The sequence below is a fragment of the Martes martes genome, assembly GCF_963455335.1.
Source record: "Martes martes genome assembly, chromosome: 4".
NCBI lineage: Eukaryota > Metazoa > Chordata > Mammalia > Carnivora > Mustelidae > Martes > Martes martes.
In genome coordinates, this window is record NC_137891.1 from 90,051,742 (window position 1) to 90,070,845 (window position 19,104).

At 38.6% G+C, this 19,104-nt stretch overlaps 1 protein-coding gene across 1 annotated transcript in view; it reads left to right on the forward strand.

Annotated features, from left to right (window-relative positions):
• Positions 1 to 19,104, forward strand: part of NOTCH2 (notch receptor 2) — a 174,234-nt gene that overhangs the window by 21,735 nt on the left and 133,395 nt on the right. The window contains exon 2 of the mRNA XM_080800930.1: positions 17,794 to 17,875. Within this exon, the coding sequence (XP_080657056.1) occupies positions 17,794 to 17,875 (82 nt within the window). The remainder of the gene's footprint in view (positions 1 to 17,793; positions 17,876 to 19,104) is intronic.

The window sequence follows — 19,104 nt, forward strand, 5'->3', positions numbered from 1 at the left end:
TTTAAACTGCAAATTGTGACCACTAGTGGGGCATGAAACCAATTTGGTAAGTCTCAGTACTTTGGGGGGAAATTGGAAATGAATAGAAAATATCACATAGGATAAGCATTGCTTCTTAAGATTTTCATTTTTTTCTGTGTATGTATATGTGTGAATATTGAGTTCAGACTTAAAATATATTTCTTACTTTAGATCACAGTAAAAAAAATGTTTACAAACTAATGCTTCACTGGCTGTCATACCATAGGTCATCATTAAAAAAAAAAAAAGATTAGAAAATTTAAGCCTTAGAAAAATGATCTTTCAAAGGCACAGAATAGTCAGCGGCAATACCAAGACAAGATGTTTGAGTTTTAAGCCCCTGGTTCACTGCTTCCTTTCTCACATCATGCTGCTTCCTTAAAAGTGCACTGTATTGCCTGGGAATTGAGTCTTATCTTTTCACGTGATGGAAATATGCCATGGAACCTTTAGAGATGTTGACAAAACCTGAAAAGGGAAGTTGAATGTCTGTCTGTTCTGGGTAGGTAAAAATTCTGCCATGTAACCCCCAAAGCCTGTAGATGAAGATGTAACATTTCTCCTGTTAGTTCTAGTATACTTGGTGGAATGAGGGTAATGATATTAACTAATAATACCAGGCTCTAAGTGTGTTTCATATGTTAACTTGCATAATTACTAATTATTTTGGCAGGGTGGCTGTGGCTGGGACATGAACTCAGCGGTTTGGAGTGAGAGGGGGCATCCTACCAGCATGAGTTAACACTTCTCTATGCTGTCCCCAGTTCCTCATTTTGTTCTTGTTGAGTTCAGGGCTACTTTCCTTATAGCCTGGCTTACCTAGGCATGATTTCAGCTAGCTTGCTTGCTTGCTTACTTTTCTTTTCTCCTTCTTTCCTTCTTTCCTTCCTTCCTTTTTTTCCTTTTCTTCCTTTTCCCTAGAATATATACCTTCATTAGGTGGGTAATTTAGGTTCCTAATACTTTTCCCCTTACATCAGTACATTGCTGATTTGCATCAGGGGCAGGGCTATGGATTGTCAACATGATCAGTGGTGATATATGTTGGTCCCTCTAGAGAATGCTGCCCCAACAATTTATACCAAGGGGCTTACAGTCTCTCCAGAAGTAATAGAAGACACTTGGAAATAACGTGAGAATGCTTACAAATCCTTCCGGCAAGTGCCCTTTAATATCATACCAGTGGTCCATAGAAGCTGAGGAAATGCAAAGTCAGGGCCTCATCAGGAGGGAGGCAGGGATGGAGATTGGTGGGGAGGAGAGGCTAATACATTCTTGTTAAAAGAACGACATGTAAAAGTAGGTAAGGATGGGATGAAAACCTTAACTCATGAATCATAAAATTCAAGTGAGAAGGAGCCTGAAAGGCCTGGAGGTATGAGGTGCTTGGCCTTTGGTCAGATGGCTAGATGAGAGGAAGCAGGCAGGGTACTTAGGTTATCATTCTGTGGCCCCTTTCATTCTAAGACATGTTCACCAGTGTTGTCTTCTGAAGCACCTGATCACAGGAAAGAGTGACTGTCACTTACCCTATTGGGAATGAAATAGAGGCACCAGGAACATGTACCAGGTTTATCTGTGCGTTTTCTCCAATTTCTTTGCATTTTTCCTCAAATGCTATATACCCTCAGGGCTATGTGTGTCCTAGTTTGTGAAATGCAGGAGTAAGGCAAGAACCTCCAAACTTGTAATAAAATGTATGCCCCAAGAGAAGCAGTTTTTTTGAGCATGGACTCCCTCCTCCCACTAGGTAAATATTTTCAAATTATATACATGTACAGCTATTAAACCACACATGCATATATTAACTCTTAGTAAAGCTTAATTACGTGTTTTTTAGACAGTCTTAAAGTGCTTCTGGTGCCCCATGGAATAGTCTTGCACCCCTGTGCTTCTGGGATACACACATCTCATTTTGTAGACCACTGGTCCAGAAATTGAAGAGTTTAATGTCAAAGATGTTGGTTCTTCCATTAAATAGATTTTTTACTCTCAATGTTTCTAATGTCCCTCTACAAAATAGTTTTTGAATGTAAATTTTTTTTTTTTTTAAGATTTTATTTATTTGACAAACAGAGATCACAAGTAGGCAGAGAGGCAGGCAGGGGGTGGGGTGGGAAGCAGGCTCCCTGCTGAGCAGAGAGCCCGATGTAGGGCTTGATCCCAGGACCCTGGAATCATGACCTGAGCTGAAGGCAGAGGCTTTAACCCACTGAGCCACCCAGGTGCCCCTGGTTTTTTTTTGTTTTTGTTTTTTTTTAAAGGTTTTATTTATTTATTTGACAGAGAGAGAGAGAGGTCACAACTAGGAAGAGAGGCAGGCAGGCAGAGAGAGAGAGGAGGAAGCAGGCTACCCGCCAAGCAGAGAGCCCAATGCGGGACTCGATCCCAGGACCCTGAGATCATGACCTGAGCCGAAGGCAGAAGCTTAACCCATTGAGCCACCCAGGCGCCCCATTGAATGTAAATTTTGAATTAAAAGGCAATCTTTGGGTGATGGACATTAAGGAGGGCATGTGATGTGATGAGCACTGGGTGTTACATGCAACTGATATATTATTGAACAGTACATCTGAAACTAATGATGTACTATAAGTTGGCTAATTGAATTAAAAAAAGGGGGGCTATCTTTCCAGAGTGGATTATGTGAGAATGAAGGATGTACATGAGTTAAGTTGAATCTCTCCTGGAGAAAGAATGCTGGTTTTGATCTAAGGAAAATAAACACACACCTCCCCTTTTTTTTTTTTCCAATTAAAATTTTTGTTTTTGTTTTTTAAAGTAAACTCTATTCCTGGCATGGGGCTCAAACTCATGACTTGAAGTTGAAGACTTGTAAGACTTCAGCTTGTAGTTGAAGAGTCTTATGCTCCATGGGTGGAACCAGCTAGGCACCCCACAACTTTCCCTTTCTTGGTCTATGTTGGTACAAAACCCTTGTTTGATGTCATTAAGACGGAATTCCCTCCCCACCATCATAGTGATAAACCTCATACTCGAGATTAGAGCTTAGGAAATGTTTGCTGATTTTAAAAAAATTCCTTCCATTGTAACTGGAGAGCATACTAGACATGACAGCAGTAGAATGGACAGTGTGCTGCACTTTGCTATAGAGCTGCTGGTGAGTATACTGGTGCTGTGCAGTGGTGGATGGTTTGCTGTAGGCCTTCTACAGTGTCACCCAAAGCTGAGCAGGACTTGTAATCAGAAGTAAAGGAAATAAATTAGTTCATTTCATTTCAGAATTTCGAAGCCAAGGACTGTGGGGATTAGCTAAGACAAAGATACACTGAGTAAATGCAGTGAAAGATTATTTTGGTAATTAGAAGAAATTCCATTTTTGTAATGAAGTAAAAAGGAGTATCATTTGTGGAGAGACTGCAGAGGAAATTAGAGAGAGGGATCAAACTCATTTTGGCTACACAGGGGAGCAAGACAAACTCAGAGACATGTATTCTATAGATATAGATGTTTCCGAATATTTTTTCAGTTGTGAGGATGCAAATCATTACAATAATAGAGCAGCTTGGTTCATTACTGTTACTGGAAAAACGAGTTAAACCAAGCACATGTCCTACTGAGGGTGAGTCAACAGTGTCATTTTAACATAAGGAGGGACAGTACATTAAGTGAGTTATTCCAAGTCCTGTGGTTTTTCTCCAGCTGAGCAAAGACAGCTCTTGTTTCAGAAGTAGGGCTTATATGCAAAAAAAAAGAAGTTGACCATTTCCTTTCTTTCTCAATTATAGCTGGTTTTCTTTTTGCCTGACATTTTTCAAAAATCCATTTTCTCCTTAGATTTGTATTGTTAGATTTTCTGAATTTTGATGGGAGTATTTATTTATGGGAAGTATATTATTTATTATAGACCAATTGTATTTTAAAGTTTTATTTCAAATTCATCTACCAATTCATGGACGAGGGTTGGTATATGGTGTCAGATATCCTTTAAAAAAAGTCATAAGAGAAACAGAAAAATAATCTATTTTAACATGTCATTATTTTTCTAAGTTTTTTAGTGGTATGGGCATGAAGTAGGGTGGTATTTTATGGAACATTATACCAAACTGTAATGATGAAATTTATCCTTTTGACTTTTTGGAAGACAAGAGTCTGGTGTTCTGAGACTTGTGGAAAAATAGTGCTCTGCGCTGTTTGAGGTTTCCTCAAATAGGATCCAATGTGATTAACGGTATGTGTCTGGATAGTTTATTTGTTGGTTTGGGAAGGTGAGTTTTTGTCTTTTTTCTCCTCTCTGTTGATTTCCTTTAATTGGGAGAGAAGCAGACCAGATGAAGAAAATATTCTGTCTCTTATGGCATTCTTGGTTTACCACATTAGTTATTACATGCCTTCTCTGAGTAGCAGGCCACACTTTTTCTGTTTAGAGGTTCCCTTTTCACTAACTTAATTGCAGATGTGTTGTTTGGAGGAATTTATTTCCGATCAGTTGATTTATGGGTAGCTTGATCAAATTATGATGGGTTGCCTACTTTTAATAGGGTCACTGTTCTTAAGAGTAAAATCTTGTCAACATAAGGTGTGATCCTTCTTATGACCTGGTTCATAATTTCCTTTTGTTTCTTGATGCTACTGTGGTATCTAATTATAATTTTTCAAATGGAGAACTCTGTACAGTTGTACCCATTCTTTTACCTAATAGCATAGTTTGTTTTGTATTTTTCCTGAGAAATAGTACATAGCAGTATATTGAATCCTAGAGTTGGCAAGTTTTCAAAAGTGAGGTTCTTTTGTTGTGGAGGTAGGAGTGATACTATTGAATGTACTTGTTAGGGCATGTGCATGAAAAGTGCTTCTGAAATACAGCATTGGTGGCCCCTCTTATCCTAGAAACTTAGTCTTGTTTTGATTTTTGACAAGCATGTGGCCATTAGCTGGTCTTTGGCATAAATGCTTTTTATGTACATAGCTGGTATGTGGGTGCTTATCTGCATGAGAATATTCTGTTATGGAGGTTTACAGGTTTGGTTGGACATCAAGTTTTTCTGACTGCATTTCAGCAGATGTAGTGAGTGGAAGGAGGCTGGACTGGTAGATAAAAGACTTGTGTTCTGGGGCAGGTTTGGCCATCTTGATTTGAATGATTTGGGGCAAGTTCCTTATTTCTTTGAGTTGCTGTTTCCTCTGTTGTAAATGGTGCTAATACCAATTTGCATGCCTTACAGGGTTGTTGTGGGGATCAAATAAAATCATTTGTATGAAAATGTTTTGTAAACTATGAAGGTATTTTTCTTGTAGCATTGCCTTTGGTCAGACTTCTCAGGGGTGAGAAAAGTGAGAGTTGGGAGCTGGGGTTCTCATTTGTTTGGCCAGTGTTCACATTGGTCTTAGAATACTTGTAGGTTTTGGTGGGGCAACATAGATGGAAATCAACTAGAAATCCCTGCCCATTAGAAGCTGAGACGTTAATCCTAAATACACGTTGCCAAGTCAATACCAACTCCATCTTTACGCAGAGCAGGTGCTTGTTACTCTCATTGCAGTGGAAGGACACTGACCAGCCAACTGGCCTGGGATGTGACTGACTACTTTCTGAAGGCACATCATTAGTTACTCCCTGAGGGTAAGATATTGTATTGTAGGAAGGTTGCTGATTTGGGGTTATTTTCAGTGGAGTTGGAAGAGCACATACAGAAGCCCACTGTGTGCATATTTATAAACTTGTTCTACTTAACTCAAAAACCAGATCACATGAGGATGAGGATGCTTGATTCACTTGACATTTTTAATATAAAACTTAAAGTATTTGAGACTTTCTATGATAACTTCTATTTAGGCTTATAGCCAAAGTGATTACAATGCCTTACTTTTCATATTTTCAATGAGGTAATGTGTGCTTTGGTGGGGAGGAGGAGAAATGTTATTTAATCACCAGCACTACACTAATAACCACGTTAGCTAAATCCTTTGTCCCTTTGCTTGAACTCAGGGTTACTTGCTTTAATACTGGTTTTCCAAAGGACTTAATCCTGTTAATGTGATGAGGTGATGGTGGGAAGGACATTCCCACTGGGCCTGGAGTGGTGTAACTGGTAAAACTCCCTTTCTAAATCCCTCTTGTTCTACATGAGTATCAACTCCCATGTCCGCAAAGTGGAATGAATTTTTACTGAGGAGAGTATTTTAAGAGTGATAAACAAAAGAGATGAAAATATCTGCTCTGCCAGGTCTTTGTGACCTTAGAAATCTAGAATAAACTATCATTTTGCAGATTTTATTTTTGTCTTCTTTTATGGGAAATTAGGGACTTGTTTATGTTCTCTTGGAGGGAGATAGAAAACTGGCCTGATCCTTCAACAGTCTGGCTTTGAAAACATTTCCCAAACATTTACCATATGCCTTGCATTACATAGCTAGGTTGAATCTAGGTAGAACAGACATGGTATTGGTGTTACTGAGTCCAAAATCTGTCTTTACTGGAACCCGCTTGGACTGCCAGGCAGGAGGAGTTGGCAGCAAGGTGGATGAAATGGGTGGTAGTTTAGGGCATCTGCTTTTTTTTTTTTTTTAATTCCTCTAGGAATTTATGACTCATTTTGGGGGACTTGGGGAAGACTGGGCTCAAGAAAGCCAATACCCCTTGTAGGACCCCCCCCCCCCATTTTAATTTAATATGTTGAGGTTTAGATTATTTTTGTAGCTCTTTCTGAGAACTCTGGACTGAAGCTCTAGGCCTCTCTAGAACTAAGAAAACCTTCGTCAAAGGCAACATAAATTTTGGATTTGCCAAATTGGCTATTACTGCAAATGGAGAAACCTAAATTTCCTTCCTGCTTCAAAAAACACTAACATGGAAAGCTCAGACTCTGATATGGTCATGGATGAGCAAGGACGGCTGTGCCTGTTTGCAAACTAGTTTGTGGCTGTCAGTGTGTGGGGCTGTTTGTTTGTTTGTTTTAAAATGACTGTTACGGGGCGCCTGGGTGGCTCTGTGGGTTAAAGCCTCTGCCTTCGGCTAGGGTCATGATCCCAGGGTCCTGGGATCAAGCCCCGTATTGGGCTCTCTGCTCAGCGGGGAGCCTGCTTCCCTTCCTCTCTCTCTGCCTGCCTCTCTGCCTACTTGTGATCTGTCTGTCAAATAAATAAATAAAATCTTAAAATAAAATAAAATAAAATGACTGTTACAGCTCCATAGAAATCTGAGTAGTCTTAGAGGAAAGGAATTTTAAAGAGGACTTGATTAAACATTGAAATTATCAGCTGTTCATCAAATAGCTTTAAGTGTACGTTATTACTTTTTTCTGTTGACCGTGGGACCCACGTTCTGTTGATGTGAGTTAGCACTGATCTGTGTTTGAAGAAACAAGTGAGAAGAAGGGAGCAATTGAAAACAAAACTAAATAAAAATGAAAGTTTGGAGCTATATTACATGTTTTCTTCCCTCAGTAGTTAATAAAGATTTGATATTTTCCTAGTGTCTACCTTCTATTCCAGGGTTGTTGTCCCAGACATGTTCTCTGGAAATGGGAACAATATGCGTTTACCATTTCCAGATTTAGACATTTTCCTCACAATGCTGGTTTCTGTGTTTATCCAGAGTATTCTGGGTTATAAGCCCAGGGTTTAGGGCCTTTTGAGCTCTTGAGTTTAAACAGTTCTCAGTGGAACATGATAAAAAATAAATTAATTAATTAAAAAAAACCAGTTCTCAGTGATGTGAGTTTTGTATTGAGTGTTTTCTACAGGTGAATAGGGTTTGGTTTTGGCTGAAGGTATAGAACCTCTGTCACCCAGATAATAATACAGAAATAACCCAAGTGTTAGGACCTTAGCTTCTGTAAGCCCTGTCTTCAGAATAGTTAGTGCTTTATGCTGGACTCAGATTTTTTTGTCATACAATAACATTTTGTGGGGTTCTGGTGACCTGATTCTTGAGACTAACCTTCATTGCTACAGCCACAATTTTTGAAAAAAAAAGGACGTGGGGAAGGATACTCATGGAGAAATCTGGAGCTGTTCTCTGGATTTTTCCCCAGTTGGTTTTGGGAATTCTCCTTGATTTTATTTTTTTATTTATTACTTTTTAAAGATTTGATTTTATTTAATTTCAATTAATTAACATATAGTGTATTTTTAGTTTCAGAGGTAGAGTTCAGTGATACATCAGTTGCACATAACACCCAGAGCCCATTATATTATATGCCCTCCGTAATTCCTTGATTTTATATAATGTAACAATTTTAGGTTTTTCCATTTTTATTTTTAACATAATTTTGTCCCTTATTCTTTTGGGGGTTTACCTCTAGATAAATAATAGAAATTGTCTACTCCATTTAAAAAGTTTTCTGAACAATTTAAGCTAAAAGAACATTTTGTTTTCTTTGGGTGAGTAGCAAGAAGATTATATATATTTATAAAATTCTTTCCCAGCAAGGATACTTAAAAGCATGTATTTAAAATTAAGAGCTTTTAAAAAAATGAAGCTGTACTTAACAAAATTGTCTTTAAAAAGCTTTAAAAAGGGAGCATTTACTAAAAGCACGGGAAATTGGTGACAGAATTTGTTTCTGATAGCAGAACAGATATAGATCATAAAGGAGATAATAGAAGATAGAAGACAATAGAATATCACCTCAGATTGGCCTTTTTTGACCACTATACATAGAGAATAATTTGACTTCATAGAGAATAATTTAACTTCTAGATCCAATATAGCTTCTTCCATCTTGGGTTTTGTTATACTGAGATCTTGAACCTTTTGGATTTTTAAGTGTTGTAATTTTTTTTGGTCAGTGTCATTTTATAAAATATTATATACTTAATAGTGAAGAAGTACATTGGGGCTACTTTGGATCAGATTGGCGCATATTTTTTGATGGATGTGTGTCAGTGAATCTACTCATGGGGAAAATGGTACTATATAATGGAAACATATGATCTTAGCTTACCATTCACTTGAAATTTTTATTACTGTGTTTTCTGCATTTGCCATTTAGATATAAATTATTTTGGCTTCTGTTCAACCCATCTAAATCAATTCCTAACCATAATACCACGGCTTAAGATTCATGGGGAAGAGTGGGGTAGTGTATATCTTTATGCAAATTTTAAGGCAGGAATTTCCAAATATGTTTCAGTTTTGAGAAGATTAGAAAAGTATAGTTCCACTTTCTCAACTTCTCATCCCCATTAAAGGGCAGGAAATTTGCACCATTTTTTCCTTCTTATTTTACTTTTATAATGCTTATACAAAATGAAATCAGAATTGTTAGACACAGTCACATTTGGGTATCACTATGCTCATTAAAATTGAAGCCTTAGAAAGTTCTAAACACATAAAGTGGTTGTTGACTTTGTCCATACATTTTTGTGTTAAAGATATTCATTGAATATCTTATGAGTATGGACTATACCTGCTATGGTCCAGGTGCTGTGCTAGGTCCTGGGTACACAAAGATGAGCCAATCCTGGTCATCATCTTTAGAGAATTTGCGCAGAGGTAGGGGAAGAGATAGGTGAGCCAGCACTTTTATTAAATCTGCCTAGGAGGTAATGAGAGTAACACTTAAATGAGGAACACCTAAATCAGACTGGAGGGTGTCTGAGGGCTTCTTAAGGAAGGTAATGTTTTATCTATGATTTGAAATGTAGGTAGGAGTAAGTGAGATGGATAAGGAAGAAAGGGAGGGAAAGTATTTTCCAAGTGAAAGAATGTCATATATGTAGAGATGATTATTGACAGATTTGCCACATCTGATTGATTGATTTTTAAAGAATTTATTTATTTGAGAGAGAGAGAGCTTGAGAGGGGGAAGGTCAGAGGGAGAAGTAGACTCCCTGCTGAGCAGGGAGCCAGATGTGAGACTCAGTCCCAGGACTCAGGGATCATGACCTGAGCCAAAGGCAGTCGCTTAACCAGCTGAGCCACCCAGGCGCCCACCACATCCGATTTGTAAATATGTTTTTATAACTTTTCATTTTGTTTAAGTCAAAATTTTTCTGCAGTCTGTAAGACAGAAAAGTGAAGGAAATAACACAGTGTGTAGTATATGTCAGTAGAGAACAGCAAATATTGGTGAATTTTGCTCTTTGTAATAAATAAATCCAGTAGTATAAAAGAGAAAATTGGAATATTTTAAATCAAAGATTATTACAGACTCATCAACTCACTAGGACAAATATCTTTATAAAACAAAAATTCTAGTAATGTCAAAAATACCCTTATGTTATATATAACTTCATTTTTTGTTGGTTATATTTTCTTTAGTTAAGGTATACCTGTTTCTGAAAAGTAGTAATACTATGAACTCTGTAGCCTAAGCCTTAGTCTCTCTGGGTCTGATATCAGCATCTCTTAAGTAGGAAACACATTTTCTATTAAGTGATGTCTGTAAAGGACAGAGAAATCCTTGTAATGCTGTCAGGAAAGTAAAATTGGTATCTCCCTTGTTGCATTTATTTGCTTTTTAATCAAGACGAATTTCAAGGAGGAAGACAGATGTTTCTCTACTTTGTTTTTATTTAAATATACCACTTGGGATTTGAAGCTTCTGCACTTCTGTTTGTTTGGATTTTTTTGTTTTATGGCTTGATTCCAAAAAATGGAATAAAAAATTTAGTGGAAGTTTGTTGTTTGAAATCACAGGATGCTATGAGAATTATTGCAAATCCCTGATGTCTCTCTGTCTGCCCTCAATTTTCTTACTTTTGGTAATAATGTAAGCAGTCATTTTAGAAAACTTTGCTTTGTTCATTTTACTGAGCCTCTTCCAGACACCATGTGCCTGAAGCAACAGCAGCCAGCTGTAGCCAAGGTCCTAGGGCGTAAACTCAGACTTCTTCTCTCTCAAATGCTGCTGCTCAAAATTTGCATAAACGTTGAAGAGAAAATTAAAAGGGCCCTGTATGCCAGCTCTTCATATATTTTAGGAACCCCACGCATTGGAGATATTAAAATGTCTTTTGAGTGAGCAGTGCATATGAACACAGATACCACACTGCAGACCAACAGAACAGGATATGGGGAAAAAAAATCATGTGAGATAGACAACAGACAGAGGCTTATTTGAAGAGGCTACAAAGCAACAAGTAATGCCACTTTACACCGATTACATGTTAATGCAACAAGTGAAACACATTGAAGGCTGCTCAGATTACAGCTGGCTGGCGTGCAGACTTAATTACTCATGTTAGAGATTTCTAAAACAAAGGGAGGCTTTTAAACCAATGATATGTAGCTGGCATGATACTGAAAAGCCCTGGAAAACCTAGGCAAATGCCTTGAAATTTTAAGGAAGATTCCATCCTGTCAGGATATTGGGCCAGTTTCTAAATGGCTAATTCCTGAGGCGCTAGAACTGGTTAAAATCAATGACAGCTTATTCTGTTGTTTGCAGTATTTATAGACAAATGAGGCCAATAAACTTGAGTAAATAACGGGACCTTGTCTATACTGAGCTACACAGTGCTAAACACAAGGGTTTGGGTTGTATTCTTAGAGGTTCTTTCTGGAGTGGTCCTGAAATTGACATTTAGAGGGTTTGCTAAAGGTATTTAATAAAAGCAGCTTTTATTTTGTCTGTATTTGTCTTGGATTCATTTGGGTAAATCACATTCTCTTTGCCCCTGCCCCTAACTTTCCTCCATTACACTGTATGGACTGTAAGGATAGGAATTGTTTTACTTCTGTTTGATTTCCATTCAATGCCTAGTAGAGGGCCATGCTCACTGTAGGTTCTTCAACAAATGTAGAACCATGTTAAATTGAAAGACATTTTTGCTCATATATAGTGTTTATTTTACCTTTACTATATCACTTCTCCTAATTCCTGCAGTGCTACACCTTTTATTAAAGGCAGTGACCGCTGATTTATTATTTTAAAATTTTTTTTGGTGGTAGTAGTAGTAGTTCAGTATTTCTTTTATTAGACTGTTAGTGATGGCAACTGGGAAGAATTTATTCCACTTACTGATAGTACATCTTAAATTGCCTAGGGCTCTTCTATTTTCCCAGATTTGTCTGCTCAAACTGGGTTTGATTGATTTAACAAGTTTCCCTAGAGGCATCATTTATCATGCATTCACTTACCAAGAATTTAAGTACCTACTGTGTGAGCTAGGCTTTTTTTTTTTTTTAAAGATTTTATTTATTTATTTGAGAGAGAATGAGTGAGAGAGAGCATGAGAGAGGAGAAGGTCAGAGGGAGAAGCAGACTCCCCAAGGAGCTGGGAGCCCGATGTGGGACTCGATCCTGGAAGTTCGGGATCATGACCTGAGCCGAAGGCAGTCGCTCAACCAACTGAGCCGCCCAGGCGCCCCTGAGCTAGGCTTTTTTGAGCTCTTACTATGAATCAGGCATTCGAGGTTGTTTAAGTGTATTGATTCAGTTAGTTCTTACCAGGGCTCTAAGAGATGATTTTACAAGTGAAGAGACTAAAACAGAAAGAGGATACAGATACAGATAGTAGATGGCGGAGCTAGAATCCAAACTCAGATCCTGGCGTTAGTGGTATAGTGGTTAGCATAGCTGCCTTCCAAACTCAGATCCTGATTTTAGCATCTGTGCATGAAACGATATTGCCTCAAATATACAGAAAATACTTATTTTCTATCGTCTAGGAACTTAAACATGGAAGAATAGAGAAAGAAGACAACATAGAATTAAGTGCTAAACTGTGAGTGAGTTATGAATGTTTTAAGAGTCAGGAGCCCTGAGGGTGAGGTGGAAGGTGGGCTGGGCCTTGGGAGAATGAGTAGAGTGTCCTTGATGGTGGAGGGAAAGTGGCAGCTGAGGAAGCTGAGATGTGGGTAGACATGGACCTGAGTGCAGTGGTGATCCATTCTAACAAGAGACTGCATTTATTATGGTGGGAGGGCCCCAGGAGGGTAAGGTGGACTGTGTTCTTGAGGGCGAACCTGAGGGTTTAGACTGGAAGAAGTAAGAAATGGCTTGTTCCTGGAGGAAGTACCATCCGTGCCATTGTGTGAAGGTACTGCATAGACCTCTCAGCTGGTTCTTCTGAAGCCAAACTGAGAGTAAGTTCTGAGAATTAAGAACTGAAAGCCAATGAAGATTAGAGAGTGCTGTACCAACACTTTGTAAGTGGGGCTTCTCGGAGGTTGGATGAGATTAGAATAAAAGCCTTACCACTTTTAGGGAGCTGAGAAAATAGTTGTCTTCAACTTAGTCTAAAAAGGGATGACTTGAATAAGCTTATATAAAAAGAATAAAAGCCTTTACTTACTGGAACATTTTACAGTTGTGACTGTTTTCTATCTTTCTTTTTTTTTTTTTTTTTGCTTTCAAAGATTTATTTATTTCAGTGAGAGAGAGAGCAAGCGCAGCAGGGAAGAGCAGAGGGAGAGGGAGAAAGAATCTCAAGTAGATTCTGTGCTGAGTGTGGAGCCTGATGTGGAGCTTGATCTCAAGACCCTGTGATCAGACCTGAGCTGAGCCCAAGAGTCAGATGCTGAACTGACTACACCACCCAGGGGCCCCTACAATTGTGACTGTTTCCAAATGCAAATCTAATTGTGTCATTTTCCTTGCTTAAAGCTGAGCAGTATTTACCCTCACACTTAGACCAGAAGCCAGGGTCTAACTGCTACTTTCCTCCTTTTACTCCCCCTCCTTGCTTAATAGCCCCCAACTACATGAATTTAGAATACCAGTCTCATTCCCATCTCAAGGCCTTGATACTTGCTCTTTCTTCAGTTTGGGATTGCTTTTTCCCACATCTTCATGATTCTTATTCATTTAAATCTTAGCTCAGAGATACCTTCTGAGAGAGGCCTTTCCTAGTTGTCCTATCTAAAGGTGGTCCCTGTACCTCCAGCCTTTGTGATTGCTCTGTCTCCCATATCTGGGTTCTGTTTCCAACAGAATCTATCACTTACCCTTCTCTAAAATGATGTTATTTATTCATGTATTATCTATCTTTCTCTAATAGAAAGAAGGTTCGTGGGGACAGACTTTATTCTGATAACTATGGAATCCCTGACATTAGGGCCTGCACCTCATGGAGTAGATGCTTTATAAGTATGTTCTGAATATTAGAAGGTTAGCCCCCAAAACACTGGACAGAAAATGTGTGAAAATTAGAAATTGGTCTCTAAATTTTGTGTCACATTGCCAGGTTGATGGAGTGATAACATTGAAATCTCCTGCTTTGCTTTGTTTTTGCCCGTTTTTTGGGGAGGGGGGAAGCATGCACACAGAGACACACACACACAGTATATGAAATTGATTCTAGTCAACGGTATTTTTTGAGTGATCACTATGGCTTAAGGTGAAAATTTGGGAAAAAGTCACTTTTTTGTGAGTGACTCATTTCTCTGCGTCTACTAAAACATCAGTTAAGCATTTGTTCTCTAAATGGGATATGATTGAGCATTTCGTTTTTTACTCTACAAATATAAAGGGGTGCTTTCAATTTCACTGTTAAATTTAAGTGTTTTACATTGGAAAAAGAGCACATTGAATTTTGAAATGAGATTCTTTTCCAGTTTCACTGCAATTTTTTTGAGTTATCAAAGTTTTAATTTCCCTTTGAATGGCAGATAATTACAGTATTCATTTAGAAATACCCCTGAGCAAAGTCATGAGTCTCAGATTTTACTTTATTTTTCTTTTGTCTATTCAGGGAACAAATTACTGTCTGGATTACCCTAAACCTCCAGTGGATTCTATAGTCTTAGGGGATTCCATAACTTGGACACTCATGCCTTAGTTCTCAAAGTATGGTTCCTCAGACTTCTGGCATCAGCATCACCTGGGAACTTGTTAGGAACACAAATGCCCAGGCCCCCTCTAGACCTCCTCAATCAGAAACTGTGGGGGTGGTGTCTGGCAAGCCCTCTAGTTGATTCTGATACACATTTTGAGCACGATGGCTTAGTAAATGTTAAAGGGTCAAGGTAGCGTGATCCTACAGATTAGCCAAATGGCATTAATTATTAGCCCTGTTAGCCCACCTCCTTTTTGGTCACTGAATTTGATTGGTTCACTAAGGCTAGGCTGTAAAGTTACTTGCTTGATGGATTGCCACATATTGACTTTGGGTTGTTTGTATTTCTCTGAACCTGTCACTGTAATGATTTGTCAGGACACTTAATAGGAACAGGCTGTAATTTTTTTGCACCCATGGCTTTCTGAGTCATGGGTGGCTAGGCCCTTAATGTCCTTCTGCATAGATTTCTCCAGGTACCAAGCATGCCATTCACATACTTTTAATGAGGGAGGTGTCACTGTTGGATCACAGAGGACCTTCACGAACATTTAGTTCACCCAAGTTTACCGGTAGGGAAATTAAGCCCCCATGAGGTTGTGCTTTAGTTGCAGTAGTACAGCTAGTTAGTGGTGGAGACAGGATTTCAGGTTTCTGGATTCTACTGAGCCAGGATTCCTGCAGGGGGAGGACAAAGCTGCAGCTTAGCTTGCTCTGTGCCTGCAGGACATTCGTTTCCTACTGACAGGTTTTCTTTTTTATTTAAAGAGAATAAGCAAATAGAAAAAAGTCAGGAAGTTCTCATTGAAACTAATAAAAGTGTCTAAAGAGAATGAAAAAAGCAGTTTGAGAACTTTGGTATGGAGGAAATAACCTGACATTAACTTTTAATTATAGTTGTTGCATTGGCCTTATCAGTGTGGGAAGAGGGAGCATTTGAGCCCTACAGGGAAGTGGGATATGGACAACAAGATGACCCTCTTCCTGAATCTGCCTGTTCAGATTGAAGCTTAGTGACTGTGTGATCTCAGCAGCTGTCAGAGATGGGGCTGGACTTGGGAAGAGACCTGGGTCTCAGGCCTAACACGCCACAGCTAGTGGTGTGATGTTCCATGAGGAGGTCACCTAACCTCATTGGCCCTCACTTTCTAGTAAATGGGTGTAACAATACCTATCCTGCCCATCTGCGAAGAAAAATGTCAGATAGTGGGAAGCAGTGTATCACTGTAGTTAGGACCACAGACTTCCCAGGTTCCAGACTCGCTAAGGTTCAAATTCTGGCTCTTTTGGCAGTAGCAGGTCACTTCGCCTTTTTGTGGAACACATTTAATGAAATTAACTGCTTCACAGTGTTGTAGGGAACATTGAATTAGTTAGTCTATGTGAATTGCATAAAATAGTATCTGGGATTGAGTAAGTGCAATGTCTTAGCTGCTGTGGTTATACTATTTTAAAAGTATTATTTTAAGCGATGAGATTTCTATAAACATGTTCTCAAATGCTTCTATCACTTGGTAATGGTACTGGGCAAATAGAGGGTTCTTATGCAGTAATTTTTTTTTTTTAAGGAAATCCCTTTATTTTAAAAGATTTTATTTATTTATTTGAGAGTGAGTGAGAGAGCACGTGCACATGCTCATGAAAGGGAGCATAAGCAGGGGGAGGAGCAGAAGGAGAGGAAGAAGCAGACTTTCCACTGAGCAGGGAGCCCGATGTGGGACTTGATCCCAGGTCCCTGGGATCATGACCTGAGCCGAAGGCAGATGCTTAACTGACTGAGCTACCCAGGCACCCATCTTATGCAGTAAATGTTAATGGAGGAGTTGTTCTAGCATCCAGTTTGTGCCTGGGCCCCCCTGTGAAAAGAAGCTGATTTTGATACTCTAGAATGTCAGGCCTAGAGCCTGTGATATTGAGCAGTTTATTCATAGAGTGGTATGGCTAGAGAAAACTCAAAGGTGGAAACTTCTCAGTTTTGCTTTCAGGTATTTGTATACAAACTGTCTAGCAGATGGACATCTTAAGATCTTACAGGAAAAGTTAATTGACTTTAATGTTGGTTTTTGTTGTTTGACTAGGTTTCTTTCTGTCTTGCCTTTCCAACTGTTACTAGGATTCTTGATAAGGATTTTGATGATGAAAATTCTAACTCTAAAAGCTAATTAATCAAGTTACCTAGCAAATGAGTGGTAGACTTTAGGAGCCTTTCTCCTCTTGTGGCTGAAATCAATGAAAATTTCTACTGTTGCTATTTATTTCTGAGTAGCCTGTTTTTGGGAGGGATTGTGGTAGTGAGGTACCTTGTAAGAGGACTGGAGTTTAAGAATTTGAGAGTTATTGTTTTGTCTGCATATATAAAATTAACGTTTTATTTTCTTTACTTTGACCCCCCTACCTACAATATGTATTTGTGGTCTACTCCCCCATCTTTGTGTGAGTCCCTTAAGGCTAGAGATTATATTGTATTCATTTCTTATGTATTCCATTTCCTCTTTTCCTCTGGTTACTAATGTTGTGCCTAGTATATGCTAGGCTCTCAATTACAGCTTGTTCAATGAATGTTGTTGATGTTTCTGAATAGTTATTAAAGTGGCCTGTTCTGAAACCTCACTTGAAGGCTTACGTAATTCATTAGTATCGTGGTGACCTAGTATTTACCGAAGTATTCCTAAATATTCATTGATGAATCCTTACATTGCTTATCTGAAGTATTCAAATTTCAAGATGCTTGTGTATGTCATGGATGTTAAGAGCTTTTCTTTTCTTTAGTATCATTGGGAGATAGGGATGCAACAGCTGGGAAGATAGAGGCACAGAGAATTAAGAGCATCATTCAATACTGTAAAGTAGTTATTGTAGGCAGAGACTCTTAGGATGAGCTTCCATGCTTCTATGGCCCCAGGAGCCAAAGGACAAATACAAAACAAAACAAACAAACAAAAAACCTGATGAAAGCTCTAAAGGGAAACCCAGATCAGGTTGGATATGGGAACGAATATTGACCTGGATTGGGTAACATTTCTTTGCTGTCTAAGGGTTATGATTAGTGACTTATTTCTAATGTGCATTTGTTTTTATTTTTAGCATTGCAGTGTCGGGATGGCTATGAGCCCTGTGTAAATGAAGGAGTGTGTGTTACTTACCACAATGGCACAGGATATTGCAAGTAAGTTTTTCTCTCTCTCTTTTTTTTTCTTTCCTTTTTATATATTTTATTTTTCCTCAGTATAACCCTGGACAAGATTTGGTTCTACTAATTCTATTTTAATACTTCTGTGAAATGTTACTGGTTCTCTTACTTTTCTGATGTAGTCTTTGTGAAGGATGAGGATGGAATGATGTAGATGTCAGATAAATGGTTAACAAGAACTTCTTCCTATCTTATCACTATCTTTTTCATTATGAAAAAGACTTTTCAGTGAGTGGCTAGTTAACGTATATTGAATACATTCTTAGGATCACTTCTCAACATGTTAGTTATGATCTTCTTTTTAAGTCAAACCACAATAGATACTAACTTTAATTCTGCATAGTGTAAGCGAGTATTACAACATGAAACTATTTTTCTGGTGTAAAAAAGTCCACCTCCTAAAAAGAGACCGTGAGAAAGATGTATATGCACCAATAGGGATGGGATGGGGAGCAGGTACTGTGGTGAAGGTCATTTTATGGGCTTACAAGAATAAGGGTATGGAACAGGACCAGGCAGTAGAGGCTGGTTCTCAAGAGCAGTTTTTCTTTTTCTCCCACACCTAGTTTAGCTATACTTTTTGTTTCTTTGAGGAGGCTTGTGAGATTATCTCATAAATCGCTCCTCTTTGTGTCCTACAGACCGTATTTTTTTTCCTTCTGGCTCTGGCTCAATTGAAATTTTATTTTTTTAGAGATTTCATTTCTTTATTTGTCAGATGGAGAGTGCCAGTGCACAAGCAGAGGGAGCAGCAAGTAGAGGGAGAAGCAGTCTCCCTGTTGAGCAGGGAGCCCAATGCAGGACTGGATCCCAGGACGCTGGGATCATGACCTGAGACAAATCCAGACACTTAACTGACTGAGCCACTCAGCCGTCCTTCAATTGCAAATTTTTGACAGGAGCATGTATTCATTGTATTTAGATCATGTGAAATAAGATTGATAATGTAACTTTTCTTTAACACTTGCATGGGGTACACTTGTCCTCTGCTTCATTAGCAGTACTTGCTTGATAAGCATTTTAAATGAGTTTATCCAACATGTTTTTTTTTTTAATTTTTTTATTTATTTTCAGCGTAACAGTATTCATTGTTTTTTCACCACACCCAGTGCTCCATGCAATCTGTGCCCTCCCTAATACCCACCACCTGGTTCCCCCAACCTCCCACCCCCCGCCCCTTCGAAACATGTATCCAACATGTTTTT